The 17,637-nt window shown below is 48.7% G+C and overlaps 1 protein-coding gene across 1 annotated transcript; it reads right to left on the reverse strand.

Annotated features, from left to right (window-relative positions):
• Nucleotides 1–3,255: 3,255 nt before the first annotated feature.
• Nucleotides 3,256–16,704, reverse strand: stil (STIL centriolar assembly protein; the record flags this gene model as incomplete). Its single annotated transcript, XM_079245173.1, has 17 exons — nucleotides 16,429–16,704; nucleotides 15,543–15,650; nucleotides 14,397–14,512; nucleotides 14,119–14,306; nucleotides 12,835–13,079; nucleotides 10,899–10,982; nucleotides 10,724–10,810; nucleotides 10,460–10,649; nucleotides 10,289–10,389; nucleotides 10,100–10,208; nucleotides 7,550–7,831; nucleotides 6,635–7,012; nucleotides 6,485–6,569; nucleotides 6,172–6,403; nucleotides 5,084–5,174; nucleotides 4,084–4,340; nucleotides 3,256–3,826 (listed from the first exon to the last, which is right to left on the reverse strand). The coding sequence occupies exons 1-17, from the start codon at nucleotides 16,506–16,508 to the stop codon at nucleotides 3,256–3,258; spliced, it is 3,204 nt and encodes a 1,067-aa protein (XP_079101299.1). The 5' UTR covers nucleotides 16,509–16,704.
• Between the last annotated feature and the right edge of the window lie 933 nt (nucleotides 16,705–17,637).

The following is a 17,637-nucleotide window of genomic DNA, read 5'->3' on the forward strand; positions in this document are numbered from 1 at the left end:
CCAATGCAGCCCCAGGAGGCAGTTACCTTCCGTCCACAGCAGGGGGCGCCAATGCAGCCCCAGGAGGCAGTTACCTTCCGTCCACAGCAGGGGGCGCCAATGCAGCCCCAGGAGGCAGTTACGTTCCGTCCACAGCAGGGGGCGCCAATGCAGCCCCAGGAGGCAGTTACCTTCCGTCCACAGCAGGGGGCGCCAATGCAGCCCCAGGAGGCAGTTACGTTCCGTCCACAGCAGGGGGCGCCAACGCAGCCCCTAACACCAAATAAAAAAAACAGAAGCAGAACCAACGAGATACGAAAAATCATTACAAAAAAAAAAAAAAAGAATATTGAATTCTGATTAAAATAATTCGACTCTAATAAACAAAATTGTTTAAAAATATTTTTAGTAATATCTATTATTACATAATTATAAAAAGATTAGTTTTATAAGTTTTTTTTTTTTTTGCAAGAAAATATATTCAAAATGTTGAAACAAACTTGATTTTCTTTTTTTTAATTTGATTTTGGTTAATTTTAGCTTTAAATATTCTCAACATTTATTGAAATTGGTTGGATGGGTGAAAGTTATTATTCATAAAAAAAAGTTTGCAGTAGTTTACTTTTAAACTTTTTATAGTGAACATTTGTCTTTATATGTTTCAGTTTTTTATTAACTTAATCTATTCTACATAAAAAACATGGTAAACCTTTGAAGCGGAGAACGGCCATGTCATGATTATGATATTTTGGTAACACCATTTTTTCCCAATAACAGGATATTGATCTCAAGATTAATATATTAAAATGCTGAGTCGCTAGTTTGTGGTCTATACTGGAACCAGTATAGAGTGCCTTTTTACAGGTAAAAAGGCAGTTTTACAGCATCTAAGAAAATTAGAAAATTATGAAAAAGTTAAATATTTTTTGTCACTCATTTTCGAATGTGAAACCCAGATATTATATAGATTTGTTACACATAGAGAAACATTTCAAATATTCGTCCTTGAAACGTTGATAATTGTGGCTTATAAATAATAAAAACCCAAAATGTCCCAGAAAATTGTGGAAAAACTTCAGTCTTAGAAAGTCTTGGTGTCACCCTTAATAAACTAATTAACTCAAACCACCTGCAAAGGTATCGTAAACCTTTAAATGGTCTCTCAGTCTGGAGGAAAAGGACTGGATCTCAGATGGAAGCAGGTTCTGCATTTCATGTGGAAACCAAGGTCCCAGAGTCTGGAGGAAGAGTGGAGAGGCCCAGAATCCATGTTGCTGGAAGTCCAGAGGGAAGTTTCCAGTCAGTGATGGTTTGGGGAGTCATGTCATCTGCAGGTGTTGCTCCACTGGGTTTTCTGAAGGTCACAGTCAACACAGCATCTAGCAGGACGTTTTAGAGCTCTTCATGCTTCCTTCTGCTGACAGGCTTTATGGAGATGCAGATTTTATTTCCCAGCAGGACTTGGCGCCTGCCTACACTGCCAAAGGTACCAAAAGCTGCTCCAATGACCACGGTGTTACTGGGCTGGATCGGCCAACAGACCACCTGATCTGAACCCCGTAGAGACTCTGTGGGGTGTTGTCAAGATGAGAGACACCAGACCCAACCATGTAGATGACCTGAAGGCTGCTATCAAAGCAACCTGGGCTTCCATTCCACCTGAGCAGCGCCACACGCTGGTGGCTTCCATTGCCACGCCGCGTTCATGCAGTAATTCCTGCAAAAGGAGCCCAACCAGGTACTGAGTGCATGGAAATAATCATACTGTTCAGAAACCTGACATTTCTGTTGAAAATGTCTTTTTTTTAATTGATCTCATGTAATATTCTAATTTTCTGAGACACTGCATTTTGGGTTTTTATGATCTATAAGCCACAATCATCAACATTTCAAGGCACGAATGTCTGAAATGTTTTACTCGATGTGTAATTAATCTATATAATATCTGGGTTTCACATTCTGACATGAGTGATGAAAAGTATTGAATTTTTTCATATTCTAATTTTCTGAGATGTACCCGTAAGTAGGGCTGGTCGATTAATCAGATTTTAATCTAAACTACGATCTGGGTTTCCATCGATGATAAAACTAAAAGGGTGTGATTATTTTCTCTCTGCAGTTTCCTCTCCTGCTGTCTTCAGCTGCTAATCGAGCGTCTCTGGCGTTGCAGCGCTGTGCTGTAAACTCCTCCCACAGCCGCTTTGCTTTCATTCAGACACTGTTGCCAACTTGGAGACTTTCTCACTAAATCTGCCGACTTTTTTTGTTAAAAGCGACAAATCTAGCAGCTTTTACTGGAGTTATTAGAGACTTTTCTGGTGTTTTGGCGACTGACTTGAAGACACATATTGTCCTGCAGTTACTGTAAGGAAGGAGCAGCGGGAGCCTCTCCCGTCCTAAAGCCCTCCCAGGCGGCCAGTCTCAGTCGGCTCCGGCTGCAGGTCAATGTAGAATAACTGCAGTAGGTTGTGGAAGTTCACCTAAACATAGTTTATACCATTGTCAGTGACAACTGGCTGCATTATTTTCCTATACATAGTTCGGCCAGTTAAACACTGTAATATCCCTCCGTTACGGGGCGTTACCATAGCAACGCGTTAACCAGCTGGTTCAGATCAGCCGTCTTTTAACAGGTGAATGAGAGAAACGCGCTGCAGCCTGACAGCGGTTGTTTGGTATAAAACGTACATCCAGGCCAACGTAAAATAGTTCCTATAAAAGCGGATTAAACAACTCGGAACCGTCCATTAGACGGTTATAATGCACGACACGGAGTCTAGAACACCACGACGCGCAGCGTTGTTTATAAATACTGGATAATTGTGTTCAATAATCCAGAAATCAATTTCAGTCAAAATAATCGTGATTATAATTTTTGTCATAACCGAGGAGCCCTAGCTTGAAGTGGGATAAACTCGTCGCAGTTTGTTCGTGGAGCAGATGGATTCACATGAATAAAACAGACGTATGAAAAGATTTTTATGCACGATAAACTACATGCTGAAGATTGTTTAAAAACTTCAACCTGAACGAATAAATGTAAATTAAATGTAAATTAAATTCTTTACTTCCTGTTTTAATGTAAAATTTATTGTAAATTCATAAATAAAAAAAAGTGCCGAAGACGTTTCACATAAAAATCAGGGAATGACACAGAAGCTGAGAAAAGATAAAAATGTGACCCAGTAGTCCGGAGTCAGGCGGTTCGGTTCCGGCTGCCTGTAAAACCAGGACCGGGTTCGGACCCGGCTGCTGGTCAGAACCCTGCAGAACTCCTCAGAACAACTTGGGCAGCTGTCGGAGGCGACTCAGGTCCAGGATGTTTCCCACCGATCCCTCCGGCTGGAGGCTGCTCGCCCTGATTAAAGATGGCCGCCTGCCGGAACAGTTCTCCTTGTCCTCGCCGCCCGGTTTGGCGCCGCCGGTTAAAAGCTTCATTTTTGGCCGCAGGTCTCGGATCAGCTGACTCTGTGGGAGGAGCTTCAGGTTCACAGCTTCAGTCAGCGGCTGACAAACCGGTTCCTCCTCCTCCTCCTCCTCCTCCTCCTCCTCCTCCTCCTCCTCCTCCTCAATGAGGCCGTACCTCCTCATGTACTTCCTGGTGGCCAAGGACATGTTGCTAGGCGACAAGAGGGAGTCGGTGGAGGAGGAGGGAGCATGGATTTGCTGGGGGGCGTGGCCTCCCAGAGACAGCCGGCTGAGCTGAGAGTCGCTCAGGTACCGCAAGGCGATGGCGTTGGCCTCCAGGCTCAGATCCACGCTGCCTCCAGGGAACAAAGTGCTGCCCGTCGCCTCGGAAACGCTCAGTCTGGACACGACTGCCGCCGGGTTGATGCCCGCCAGAGTGCTGGTGAAACAGAGCAGAGTCAGAACACCCGTTCTACGTCTCCTAACGCCTCTCTTCCCGTTTAACCACGTTTTTCTTCAGACCAGCAGTCTAACGTAACACTGGATCTAGACGGCAGGCGGAGTTCCACGCCGCTTCGCTTCGGCTCACATCAGGAGGAAATGGAAATAAAACAGATAAAATAAAGCAGTTTGATAAAAAGAGGTGAAAACCAGAAGAAGAACCTGCAGCAGAGTCCAGACAGGTGAGTTCTGTACCTGGCGTTCTCCACAGCTTGGAGTCGGCTCCTATCGGACTCCGTCAGACCTTCCGGACCTTCCAGGCGGACTCCGAGCTGCTGCAGCTGCTGCAGAGTGGCTCTGATCACCGGGTCTCCTCCTGGACTCGGCTGGTTCTGCTTCCTCCTGGATGAGGAAGAGGACTGGGACGACTGGGAGAGATTAGACACAGACACACTCTTCCTCCTGGAGTCTTCCTCACCGTCTGAGTCCTGCAGACGACTGTTGAGCTGAGTCTGAGGACAAACAGAGACGAGTTGTTTGTTTCTGAGCTGAATCTGGAAACAAGGTGGAAATGTAGAGAAAATATACGGCTGTCCTCGATGCGACGAACATCAGTCCCTCCTGTTCAGTTACCTGTTCTCCTCACCGAGGCAGGTACACCTGTTAACTAGAGCTGCAGCTGTCCAGTACGTTTGGAATCGGGTACATTTTTACAAGTAATCGAGTACTTTAACGATTATATGTTTAAGTATAAATTGAAAAACAAATACTAGAAACTCAACCAAAGTAAATGTATATTTGTGAAGCTGTTGCATGCGCTGTTACGACCTAATGCATGGTTTGGTGCAGCCGACGTGTTTCTGCTCAATGTGTGGAGAAACAAACTCAACCGATTTCTGCCTTTTAAACGATTAAAAGAAGAATTCCCGTAGGAAGAAGGAGTGACTTGTAAACATGTCCACAGTAAGAACTAGCCGATGTCTTGGTGGACGACACGCCTGTTAAAAGTGTGTCTGTTTAATCCGGAATAAAAGTTTGCTGCAGGAACAGAGGCTCCGTCACACGCTGCGTGTGTGCAGGAGAGACAGATGAGGGACGGATTACCAGACGGTTAACGTCTTCATCATGATGAGGTGGAACGGGAGAAATGACGGGAAAAAGACATAAAATCTTCCTCTTCTTGTCCTACATGGAACTACAGATGCGCACGCCTCTGACGAGCATCAATAGTTTATAAACACATGCAACACGTTACCATGAGGTTTTGGTAGAAGCTCTGCGTCTCGTCCGTCGGTGCGTACATGCTGACACTTTCTCCCAGAACTGGACTCTGCAGGCCGCTGATGCTGAACACAACACAGGACAACATTTAGCCTCATGTTCACAGGACTGATAGATGGACGGGTCTTTTACTCTCCCATGTTTGGCTTTACGCCCTCTGATGGCTGACCCGGAAAAATCTCATCCTTTTTCATCTAAAGTCTGTATTTAGTTGTTCAACTAAATATAATAAATAATAATAATAATAATAATAATGTATCATATGTAGAAAGCTTCCAACAGTGGACAAAAGACGGGCATTCGATTCTAAAAATCAGGGATTTAATCAAAGTTTTCACCATAAAATGATGTAAAAAGTATCAGAAACTGCGTATTAAATATCATACATTACATGTCAACAAGTTAATTTAATGTTTTGGGATTTTTGGGAAAATTAATCCAAAAAGGAAAAACAGGACAGGATGAAAATGATTGTCTGTACGTTGTCCGCTTGTCTCAATAAGTTAAACTGCTATAAATAAAATGTCAAATAAAAATATAAATATAAAACAATCAACACATATTTAGGTTATATTTTACCAACAAGAAGAAAAATACAAAGAAGATGAAAAAAGAAGCAGCAGGAAAAGCAGAAGAGGAAGAAAAACTGACTTAAATTCCATATTTTTATTTTAAAAAACTGCTTTTTCTGAAATGTTGAAGATTTAAAGAAACGTTTCAGGTTTGCAGCAGATTCTGAAGTTTTCATGAAGCTTTTCTGTGAAACACCTGAAACAACAGGTAGGATTACATGTTGAGATTTAACAGCTGATAAACTTTAACTGTTCAGGAAGAAAAAGAGAAACTATATTTTATAAGTTTCATCCATTTTAAATGAACATAAATGAGTGAAAATGGAAGAACAGGCGTTCAGACAGAAGACCGTCTTTACATCGCCGCCGCCAGCAGGAGTATCGGCGTTTTGATGGAAGGACCCGGCAGAGCAGTAATCTGATTACTGGTGTTCAGGTCGTATTTATCTCCTACAGTTAAACCCGACGGAGACGTCGCATCGAGTCTCACCTGCGGCGCCGAGACGGAGAGCAGGACGCTGCCTGACATGTGATGTCAGCACCCTCAGCTCCGCCCTCTGACCTCCTGACAGGCAGGTCATGTGACGAGGTGGAGGGGCTCGGGGAGGACGAAGGGGGAGGTGTGGGGGAGGAGTTACGGCTCGATGAGGAGGGAGGAGGAGCTTGTTCCTCCTGGTGGGCGAGCGACGCTCCAGGATGGTTTCCCCAGAACAGACTGGCGCCTGCAAACATTCGCCATGACAACGGCGATGACGATGATGAAGATGAAGATGTCATGCCTGATGAGCTGCAGGTAAACTCACCTGTCTCCACGGCGACGCTGGCGGTGCTCCTCGGCGTCTGGGGGGAGGGCTGCAGCATCCCCTGCGCCTCCAGCAGCATCTGGACCTGCAGAGGAGCACGGTGACGCAACGCTCTGATCACCTGGAGCTCCTCAGACGGCGACGGCTTACCTGAGCCTGCAGGAGGCGCAGCTGGCGGTCCTGATGGAGGAGGAGCTGGTAGGTGTCCGATGGCGCCACGCCGCCGCCTTGATCGCAGCAGCCGGGAGGACGGGGGAGCCAGGGGGGAGACACGGGCGCTGCTGGGTGAGAGGGGGAGTCTCCATGGCGACGGAAAGGATGGAAGCCGGGACAGGAAGGAGCAGGGGGGAGGACCAGGGTGGAGGGAGGAGGAGCAGAAAGTCCAACAGGGGGAGGAGGTGGGAGGAGGGGGGTTGAAGGGTTCAGGGGGGGTGGAGGAGAACAGGAGTGATGGGAGGAAGGAGGAGCAGGGTGACTAACAGGTGGAGCAAATTGATGGGTGGAGGCAGGAGGAGCAGGAGGAGTAGACTGAGAGTTGCTGGAAGGAGGAGGAGCAGGATGGAGGCTGGAAGGAGGAGGTGGTGGTCGGTGGGAGGCAGGAGGTGAAGGAGCAGGATGGAGGTTGGAAGGAGGAGGTGGTGGTCGGTGGGAGGCAGGAGGTGAAGGAGCAGGATGGAGGTTGGAAGGAGGAGGTGGTGGTCGGTGGGAGGCAGGAGGTGAAGGAGCAGGATGGAGGTTGGAAGGAGGAGGTGGTGGTGGTCGGTGGGAGGCAGGAGGTGAAGGAGCAGGATGGAGGTTGGAAGGAGGAGGTGGTGGTCGGTGGGAGGCAGGAGGTGAAGGAGCAGGATGGAGGTTGGAAGGAGGAGGTGGTGGTCGGTGGGAGGCAGGAGGTGAAGGAGCAGGATGGAGGTTGGAAGGAGGAGGTGGTGGTCGGTGGGAGGCAGGAGGTGAAGGAGCAGGATGGAGGTTGGAAGGAGGAGTGTGCTGCTGGAAAGAAGGAGGTGGAGCAGAGTGGAGGTGTGGCAGACCAGGAGTGTGATGAGGGGAGGAAGGAGGAGCAGTAACCGGGAGGGGAGCTGGGGGGGAGGAGAAGATGGAGGTGCAGTTTTGGGTGGAGCAGCAGGAGCAGGAAGGAGGCTGCAGGTTGGAGTTAGGAGTGCTGTGGAAGTGATGGAGAGGAGGAGGAGCCGGTTTGGAGGCTGATGAGGAGGTGGGCCTGGAGGGAGGAGGTGCAGGCTTCCTGGAAGCTGGAGGCGGTCTGTGGGCGGAGCCAGAGTCCTGATTGGAGGAGAAGCTGCTGTCAATCAGCAGAGAGAGTTCAGGAACCAACGGCTGAACTCGGCGAGTCTGAAACGACAAAACGAGCAACAGGTCAGAGGAGGAGGAGGAGGAGGAGGAGGAAGAGGAGGAAGCAGAGAAGGAACTGGAGGAAGAGGACAAGATGGAGGTAGAGGAGGAGGAGGAGGGGAAGGAAGTGGAGGAAGAGGAACAGGACGAGATGGAGGTAGAGGATGAGGATGAGGTGGAGAAGGAATAGGAGTAGAAGGAGGAGAAGTAGAAGGAGGAGCTATGGTCTGAAGATTGAAAGGAGGTGCAGCCAATCAGCTGCTCTGATGTGAAACTAAAACATGAAATTTATTCTACAAAACAAATTCGACCAAAAATCTGCAAAACGGAGGAAAAAGACAAAAAGATGAGATGACGGTAAAGATGGAAACAAACCAGTAGAGTAACGACTAAACCAGTTCTCCCAGCAGCTCCGTTTTGGTTGCTTCGTCGTGTGAAGAGTTCAGTCGTTACAGATTTAAATAAATTCAGAGGAAATGTCAGAAATAGATTCAGGAACACGTTGTTAAGAGTCTGGGAGTGATCCGGGTCACACTGGGATCCAGGATCCGGGATCTGGGATGGAGGATCCGGGTCACACTGGGATCCAGGATCCGGGATCTGGGATGGAGGATCCGGGTCACACTGGGATCCAGGATCCGGGATCCGGGATGGAGGATCTGGGTCACACTGGGATCCAGGATCCGGGATCCGGGATGGAGGATCCGAGTTACACTGGGATCCAGGATCCGGGATCCGGGATGGAGGATCCGAGTTACACTGGGATCCAGGATCCGGGATCTGGAATGGAGGATCCGGGTCACACTGGGATCCAGGATCCGGGATCCGGGATGGAGGATCCGAGTTACACTGGGATCCAGGATCCGGGATCCGGGATGGAGGATCCGGGTCACACTGGGATCCAGGATCCGGGATCTGGGATGGAGGATCCGGGTCACACTGGGATCCAGGATCCGGGATCCGGGATGGAGGATCCGAGTTACACTGGGATCCAGGATCCGGGATCCGGGATGGAGGATCCGGGTCACACTGGGATCCAGGATCCGGGATCCGGGATGGAGGATCCGAGTTACACTGGGATCCAGGATCTGGGATCCGGGATGGAGGATCCGAGTTACACTGGGATCCAGGATCCGGGATCTGGGATGGAGGATCCGGGTCACACTGGGATCCAGGATCCGGGATCCGGGATGGAGGATCCGAGTTACAATGGGATCCAGGATCCGGGATCTGGGATGGAGGATCCGGGTCACACTGGGATCCAGGATCCGGGATCCGGGATGGAGGATCCGGGTCCCGTTGGAAGGAATGTTTACGGTGAGGAAATGTACGTTTACTGACTAAATAATGAAAAGCTTTGTGGGTCGGCGCTCTGAAAGCTTCCAGTCCGAGACGTTTGTTCGACACGGCAGCAGAAAGAAACGACCCGTCGGGTCATTACAGGTTATTAAAACATCAGATTTATTTTTATTTCAGGTTTTTGTCATAAAAATCAATAATCTAACTTCAGTCTCAATCAAAAATACGAAATATGTAAAAATATTTACATTATTTTACAGGAATTAGCCTGTTTTAGTCCGGATGACCTTCCTGACTCAGGCGTAAGGAAGCAGGACTCGAACCGCCGAACTACAAGTCACCAGACACCTGAGCCACTGCCACCACTTCTATACATGTAAAATCTGTTTTTATCTATTATATAATAGATATTATATAATTAATAATGAACATGTTGCGTTATCTGGGGCTCCTTTTATCCATTTTTAATCAACATTTTGATCTAATTTTATTTAATTATTTTTTAATTAGTAAAATTTTTTTTTAAATTATTTTTTGTTTTATTTAATTCCAATTTTCTATTTATTTTTAATTTTATCACTTTATTCTATTTTCTTTTCCTATTTTATTTATTTTATTGTTTCATTTTATCATGTTATTTTATTTATTTATTTGCCTTTTTTTTTTTAGCTTTGTTGTTTTAAATACATTAAATATTTGTATTTTTATTATTATATATTATATTTTTTAGTATTACTACTTATTTTGCAGGGGTTTTTTTTTATTTTGTTTCTAACGACCTTAAATGGTTGGAAATTTGTTCCTGTTGGACTTTAAGAAAAAACTATTTTTAACCTGACAAACGTAAAATCAACCAGAACGGAGGTCGAAGACGGAAAGAGAAAAATGACCAAAAAGGAAAAAAGACGATAGAAGAACGTTGGTTTAAAGTCCTCGCCAGAAGCCGGAGGACCGGCTGGCGGGTCTGACCTGTGGGACGGGGGGGTGAGGGCTCGGGGAGGGGCGAGGAGAAAAGTCCTCGTCCTCGACTCCTGAGTCCTGGTCGCTGACGGAGAGCGCTGCAGCGGCTGGAGGCGTGCTGAGGAAACAAGGAACATGAGCTTCACCACACACAGCCAGCGCTGCTCTGATTGGTCCTGCAAACCTGGATCTTCTGACCTGCTGAAGGAGATCCGGGCCGCTCCGAAGACCTCAGTCTGTCTGCCGCGGTCCTCCGGACCGAGCTCACACTGCAGAACCCGACCCTCCACCGGCGCCGCCTGCTGAGTCCACATTCAGGTCAGACCAGCAGCTGCCTTCAGATGCAGACGGAAACCACGAGCTTCTCACCTGGTACAGCCTAGCAGACTGAGACGCCGACAGCAGCTGGAAGTCCAGCTGTAGTCCTGGTCCTGGTCCTGGTCCTGGTCCTGGTCCTGGTCCTGGTCCTGGTCCTGGTCCGCGACACTGGAAGAACTGCGGAGTTCTGTGAGTGGATCCGAACAGGACGAGGAGGAAACATCCGCTTTCTGACAGAACTCTGAAATGCAGCGGAGACGCCGGGTGAAAGATCGTCTTCATCGTGATGAAGCAGCTGCCGCACCTGTCACTCACCTGTCCTGGAGGGCGGAGCTAAACATGAACCGGAGACAGCAGGCCCAGACCTGAGGGTGCGCCACGCGGCCGACCCCGCTCAGCCAGCTGCGGCGCCGCAGGAAGCAGAAGAAAAACACGCTGGTTATGAGAGTAAAGGAAGGGAGAGCTCAATGTGGGAACAGAGGAGACCTACAGTCCCACCAGCGGCAGGCTGGAGGCTTTCGGGTCCGATTCCAGCAGGAGGACCAGTTTCCGGGTCTGGTCCAGGGTCAGAAACCTGCATGGGACACAAAAACACAACTTCCATGTTGGACAGCACAGAAAATGTGACGGGCAGACCAGCAGGACTAGTGCTGCTTCCAGTTCTACAGCGAGGAAACGTGGACCAGAACCGGTCCTCTGACTCGGATGAAACGGGTCTGCCGGCTGGTCTGGGGGGGGGGGGCAGGAAAACTGGACGGCTGCACTTCCTCATTATTCCATTCTTCTCCTCACATCTAAAACCAGGATCCAAAGATCTCAGACTGCAGGTCTACAGCTGGTTCTAACAGGAGGAACCGGATCCCAGTCTGGTTTCAGGAGGCAGAACCGGATCCCAGTCTGGTTTCAGAAAGTAGAACCGGATCCCAGTCTGGCTTCAGGAAGTTCTGGTTCTGGTCCTACTGCAGATTTTCCTTCCTGGTTCTGGTCCTGATGCAGGTTTTCTGTCCTGGTTCTGGTTCTGAATGGAGGTTTTCCATCCTGGTTCTGGTCCTGATGCAGGTTTTCTGTCCTGGTTCTGATGCAGGTTTTCCATCCTGGTTCTGGTTCTGATGCAGGTTTTCCTTCCTGGTTCTGGTCCTGATGCAGGTTTTCTGTCCTGGTCCTGATGCAGGTTTTCCATCCTGGTTCTGGTCCTGATGCAGGTTTTCCATCCTGGTTCTGGTCCTGATGCAGGTTTTCTGTCCTGGTCCTGATGCAGGTTTTCCTCTCTACTGGACTCTCCAGCTCGGTCATTAGGAATGAGGTGTTTTATATAAAAACATTTATCATGATGCAGATTATGAAACAAAGTGAATTGATAGCGGCTGTGTGGGGGCTGTGCGGGGCTGTGTAGGGGCTATGTGGGGGCTGTGCGGGCGGCTGTGTGGGGGCTGTGCGGGCGGCTGTGTGGGGGCCGTGCGGGGGCTGTGTGGGGGCTGTGCGGGCGGCTGTGTGGGGGCCGTGCGGGGGCTGTGTGGGGGCCGTGTGGGGGCTGTGTGGGGGCCGTGCGGGGGCCGTGCGGGGGCTGTGTGGGGGCCGTGTGGGGGCCGTGTGGGGGCCGTGTGGGGGCCGTGCGGGGGCTGTGCGGGGGCTGTGCGGGCGGCTGTGTGGGGGCCGTGTGGGGGCTGTGCGGGGGCTGTGTGGGGGCCGTGTGGGAGCTGTGCGGGGGCTGTGTGGGGGCTGTGCGGGGGCTGTGCAGGGGCTGTGCGGGCGGCTGTGTGGGGGCCGTGCGGGGGCTGTGCGGGGGCTGTGTGGGGGCCGTGTGGGGGCTGTGCGGGGGCTGTGTGGGGGCTGTGCGGGGGCTGTGTGGGGGCTGTGCAGGGGCTGTGCGGGGGCTGTGCGGGGGCTGTGCGGGGGCTGTGTGGGGGCTGTGCCAGGGCCGTGCGGGGGCCGTGCGGGGGCTGTGCAGGCGGCTGTGCAGGGGCTGTGTGGGGGCCGTGTGGGGGCCGTGTGGGGGCTGTGTGGGGGCCGTGCGGGGGCTGTGTGGGGGCCGTGTGGGGGCCGTGCGGGGGCGGTGCGGGGGCTGTGTGGGCGGCTGTGTGGGGGCCGTGTGGGGGCTGTGCGGGGGCTGTGCGGGGGCTGTGCGGGGGCTGTGTGGGCGGCTGTGTGGGCGGCTGTGTGAGGGCTGTGTGAGGGCCGTGCGGGGGCTGTGCGGGGGCTGTGTGGGGGCTGTGTGGGGGCCGTGTGGGGGCTGTGTGGGGGCCGTGTGGGGGCTGTGCGGGGGCTGTGCGGGGGCTGTGCAGGGGCTGTGTGGGGGCCGTGTGGGGGCCGTGTGGGGGCTGTGCGGGGGCTGTGCAGGGGCTGTGTGGGCGGCTGTGTGGGGGCTGTGCGGGGGCTGTGCGGGGGCTGTGTGGGGGCCGTGCGGCGGCTGTGCGGCGGCGTCTCACCCTCTCTGTTGGCCGTTGCTCTGCAGCGGCCGGACGACGCCAGTCAGACTCCTCAGCAGGGCGGTGGGAATGATGGGAATGGTTCTGATTGGCTGAACGTCCACGCTGACGGCGGGACAGACGGACGACCAGCAGATGGTGAACGCTGCAGCGTCGGACTGCTGCGAGCAGAAGACGTGAGCTCTGATCTTCAACAGCTGAGACAGATCCAGAGTCTGTCTGCTGCTCACGAACTGCTGCAAAGCCTGGAAACACAGACAGAGTGGAGAGTCAGGTCATTAATGCTGGGTTTTATCCTGTTTTTATAACACATGGCGTGATGAAACCCCGAAACGTTACACTCATGAGTTAAAGTGAAACAAACCAGATGAAACTCACAGTGTAACAAACTGGTTTGACGACCTTAAAGCTGATCATGTTTTTTCTTCATGTGTTCCATCATCTACTACATAATGTTGTTTATTATGTATTATAGCACGCCAGCGAGAATTATAATGCTGAGAAAATACAATATTTTCATGTATACACACTTAGTTTGGCAAGTTAAATCACAATAGTATCACTCTGTTACAGACGTTACCATAGCAACGCGTTAATCAGCTGGTTCAGATCAGCTCCTTTTAACAGGTCAATGAAAGAAGCGCGCTGTAGCTTGACGATTGTTTAGCACAAGTAGTACATCGAGGCCAACATTAAATAGTTCCTGTACTTCAGCATATTTAGCGGGTTATGGGAAAAAAATACTAATTTTTTTATGAAATGTTTAATGTGTGGGACCATGATATAAGCGCATTAAGCCACCAGGAGTCGTGTATTACAGGGTTTTAATGCACTTCGCGGAGGAACACCACCGCGCTGCGAGTCGTGCATTAAAACCATGTAATGCACAACTCCTCGTTGTTTAAGCTTTACATGACTGATAAATTTTACCTGCAGATCAACTACTACTGCTCATGTTTGTTAAAGTTGTGGATGAGTGGATGGATGGATGGACGGACGGGCGGGTGGATGGATGGATGGACAGATGGGTGGGTGGATGGATGGATGGATGGATGGACGGACGGGCGGGTGGATGGATGGATGGATGGACGGATGGGTGGGTGGATGGATGGATGGATGGACGGACGGGCGGGTGGATGGATGGATGGACAGATGGGTGGGTGGATGGATGAATGGATGATACGTAGCTCATGTTTACAGGAAGATTCTGTACGTTTTCCCACCAGTTTTTTCTTCGTGTTTGACTGAAGAGTTAAATGAAATGACGTCTCTGAGCTGCATCACCTTGAAGCACTGATGAAGCTCGGCCTCTGATTGGACCACAGCTTCGGGCGCCACCCCCTCCTGAACGGAAAACAAACAGGGAACCAGGACGTCTCCGGGCAGAGAGGCGGATGGAACCTGGCCCGAGGCACCGGCCTGATCCCGACCAGGATCAAACCGATCCAGAGTGACTGTGATCCCCTCCTCATCTACATTACAGCAGGAGACACACAGCTGGGGTCAGAGCAACGCCAACAGGACCAATCAGCTTTCAGGATGACGTGAAGGTGACAGCTGACCTGAGTCGACGGACACTGATCCCAAGAAGAAGCAGTGGAGGCGGGGCTTGTTGCTGTGACGGGTGTGACGCTGCGCCAGGCGCAGGGCTTTTTCCAGCAGAACCAACCGCAGTTTCCTGCAGAGAGGAAACATGAGGTCAGCTGTAAAACCAGTTTCCAGTCGCTCAAGCATCACACCAGCCACGCCTTTTATTTACAATATATAGGAAGGAGCGACAGAGGCAAACGTGCAGCAAAAAGCAACAGAGGACTACAACACAGGCTATGACGGAGACCTTCATCCTCCACCTCAGGACCTGAAGAACCAAAACCAGAAGATTTAATTAGCATAAAGAGACCCTTTAACTTTTAAAGCAGTTTCCTGCAGCACTCTGTCCGCCTGTTTCTTTTATGTGAAAAATACATGTAGAAGCTGAAGCCTTTTAATCCCAGTCAGCATGCAGACGTGATGTTTCCATGCAGACATGATGTTTCAGCCTCAGCTGTCAGATTCTGAGGCTAAAATGATGTAAAATGAATGTATGAATCGAGAAAGCAGCATTAAGAGCAACCAGGATTTTGTAGAAATAACACACACAGATCAGCAGTGACCAAGCCTTTTCTCATCTGCACATCACTCTCTCACGTCTGAAACACACACACACTGTTTCCATGGAGACGTCATGTCTCCACCCAGACGTGACATTGCCACACACTGTTTCCACACGTCTTCCTGCTACTATCTACCTGCTATCCTCACTGCAGCACCTCCACCTCAGCTGCATCCCAAATGTCTTCTTGGCTTTATTCCAGCCATAGAGGATCATTATTTTCCTGCTTTTCTCATCACTTGTTGATCTTTGGCTGCTCCTGATTGGACGTTACCGTCAGTTTAAGCTCTCTGATTGGTGGAAAGTCTGACAGGAAGTGTCTTCATCATCATGTCCAGGTGAAAATAGAGGTCTCTTAGCAACATGGTAGTGATGGTGATGAAGATGTGATAAATAATGGTGGATTTACCATCTAGAGTTTCTGAATAAACACTACATGTTGTGTCTGGACTGTAAACCTCCTGGACGGAGAGAAACGCTGGAAAACCTCTGTAGACCAGCTGGAGGGTCAGACATCCTGAGAAACTAATGATGACACCGGCAGGTCTACGTTTACCTGTGAGAACAGAGCTGAAGGCGGAGCTTCTCTCCTGCAGGGCTGCTGTCCCACAGAGCCGATCTGGATTTGGGGAAACTCAGCTGAGAGAGCGAGTTCACCGAGGTTCTGTTAGGGGGGAAAAAAAATCTTAAAACGGGTTATGATTTGAGCATTTCCTTGAAAACAACAATGTGGTCCTTCATCTTTCTACGTCTCCAAAATCCTCATTTTCTACTTATTTCTACAGTTTGTATGTAAGTTTCCCACTTTATCTTCTTGCGACAGATGTAATAAACAGATCTAAAAATGTGACTAAAAAAGCTAATATGTTGATTTAACTGGAGAATAGACAATAAATCAGGAGATTAGACTAGATCAGGTGATGCTGCAGGTTTCCAGGAAGTGGCCTGACACCTACCTCCTTGTTTGATGTGCACCTCACTTCACAACCAGTCACAGTGAGGACTGTTCACCCTTCTAACTAATGACAGCACTGCTAAATCTAGCAGCAAACACAAGTTTACTGACAACACCACCGCGGTTGGGGTCATCATCACCAGTGTTGAATGTTGAATACTTTAGAACTTCTACTTAAGTGGGGCACTTCAAGAACACTAACTTTCTATTCAAGTAGCTTCATTCATAGAGTACTTGTACTTTTACTTGAGTCTTGATTTCTAATACTTTATACATGTCCGATTTAATCTGATCTAAAAAGAGTTTTTAAAAACATCTAATTCTAATAGTGACAATTATATGACAAGGACACTTTTAAAAATGATTTCTTTAACCATCAAGCCTGATTTAAAACCATCATAAAGTCGGGTTTTGCCTTGACTTGTTACAGACCAACATCATGCTGCACACAGAGGGTTGCAAACCTGTTTGCTGCCATTTAACTCACCTTCCTCGGATATTCTCTGGGGTAAAAACCTCCTGGAACACTCCGCTAGGCAGAGCCTGAAACTTGACCGGACAACTCATCTCTATTCTCTATATACAGTCGATGGTTCAGACCGACAGAGATTAACAAACCGATAGAGGAGATAAACAATAACAGCAGCCAGCTAGCAGTTAGCTCACGCTGCTAACATCATGTTAGCATTCCACTCGGTTAATTTTAGCTGCTTTCGCTTCACAAACACTTCGCAGCTCGCGTCTATGTACCGGTTGACAAATACGTAACGTTGATTATTTTAGTTAAACTTGGTTTATGTGGTTGTATTTGGCAAACAAAAAGAAAAGGAAAGTGGAAGTTAGCTGCAGTTTAATTGTGGCGCTGTTTCCAGACTCCGCTCGCGGGGCAACTCGGTCAGCCAATGAGAAGCGTCCCTGCGACCACACTGACCAATGATGGTCCAGCTTCTCCTCACGTGGTTGTAGTTCTTCTTGTGTTGTCAACGGCATAACACAAATGAAGCTTGACACTACCCCCATCAGGTTGTTATTATTATTATTATTATTATTATTATTATTATTATTATTATTATTATCATCATTATTATTATTATTATTATTATTATTAGTAGTAGTAGTAGTAGTAGTAGTAGTAGTAGTAGTAGTATTACATAAATACATACCAATTAAATTATATGCTGTTATTAACACACATCATTATATATAATTAGATATGAAATTACTGGCACTAAACTTGGTAATAATCAATGTGAATCTGAATGACCCTCCATTCCATCACAGATCACCACCAGAGGGAAACACAATGTGTCGAAATTTTCCTTTTTTTGCTGCTGTGTCTTACAAGATATTCAGAATATAATAAGCATTACCTTGAACCTAAAACTCAATCTTCAAAAAAAAAAGTCTTGCTTGCCTCATTGCTTCAATCTAACCTCAGATCAGCAAGGCAAAAGTGATCTGCAGATCTCAGGGATTGGGTCAAGAGCTCTGAGAGGTCAGAGGGTGATTTTAATTTCAAAGACCTAAAAACAAACAATGAAATATTCAATTCAATTCTAAAATTAATGTAGAGCAGGAAAAACCTATGGACAGTACAGTCTATAATCAGGTAGTGACCAAATAAAAGGATGAACAACCTTTTCCAAATCTGACAAGGAAACCTTAGACCTTAGAGAGGATTCTACATACAGCAGGA

This window comes from Telmatherina bonti (genome assembly GCF_933228915.1).
Source record: "Telmatherina bonti genome assembly, chromosome: 8".
NCBI lineage: Eukaryota > Metazoa > Chordata > Actinopteri > Atheriniformes > Telmatherinidae > Telmatherina > Telmatherina bonti.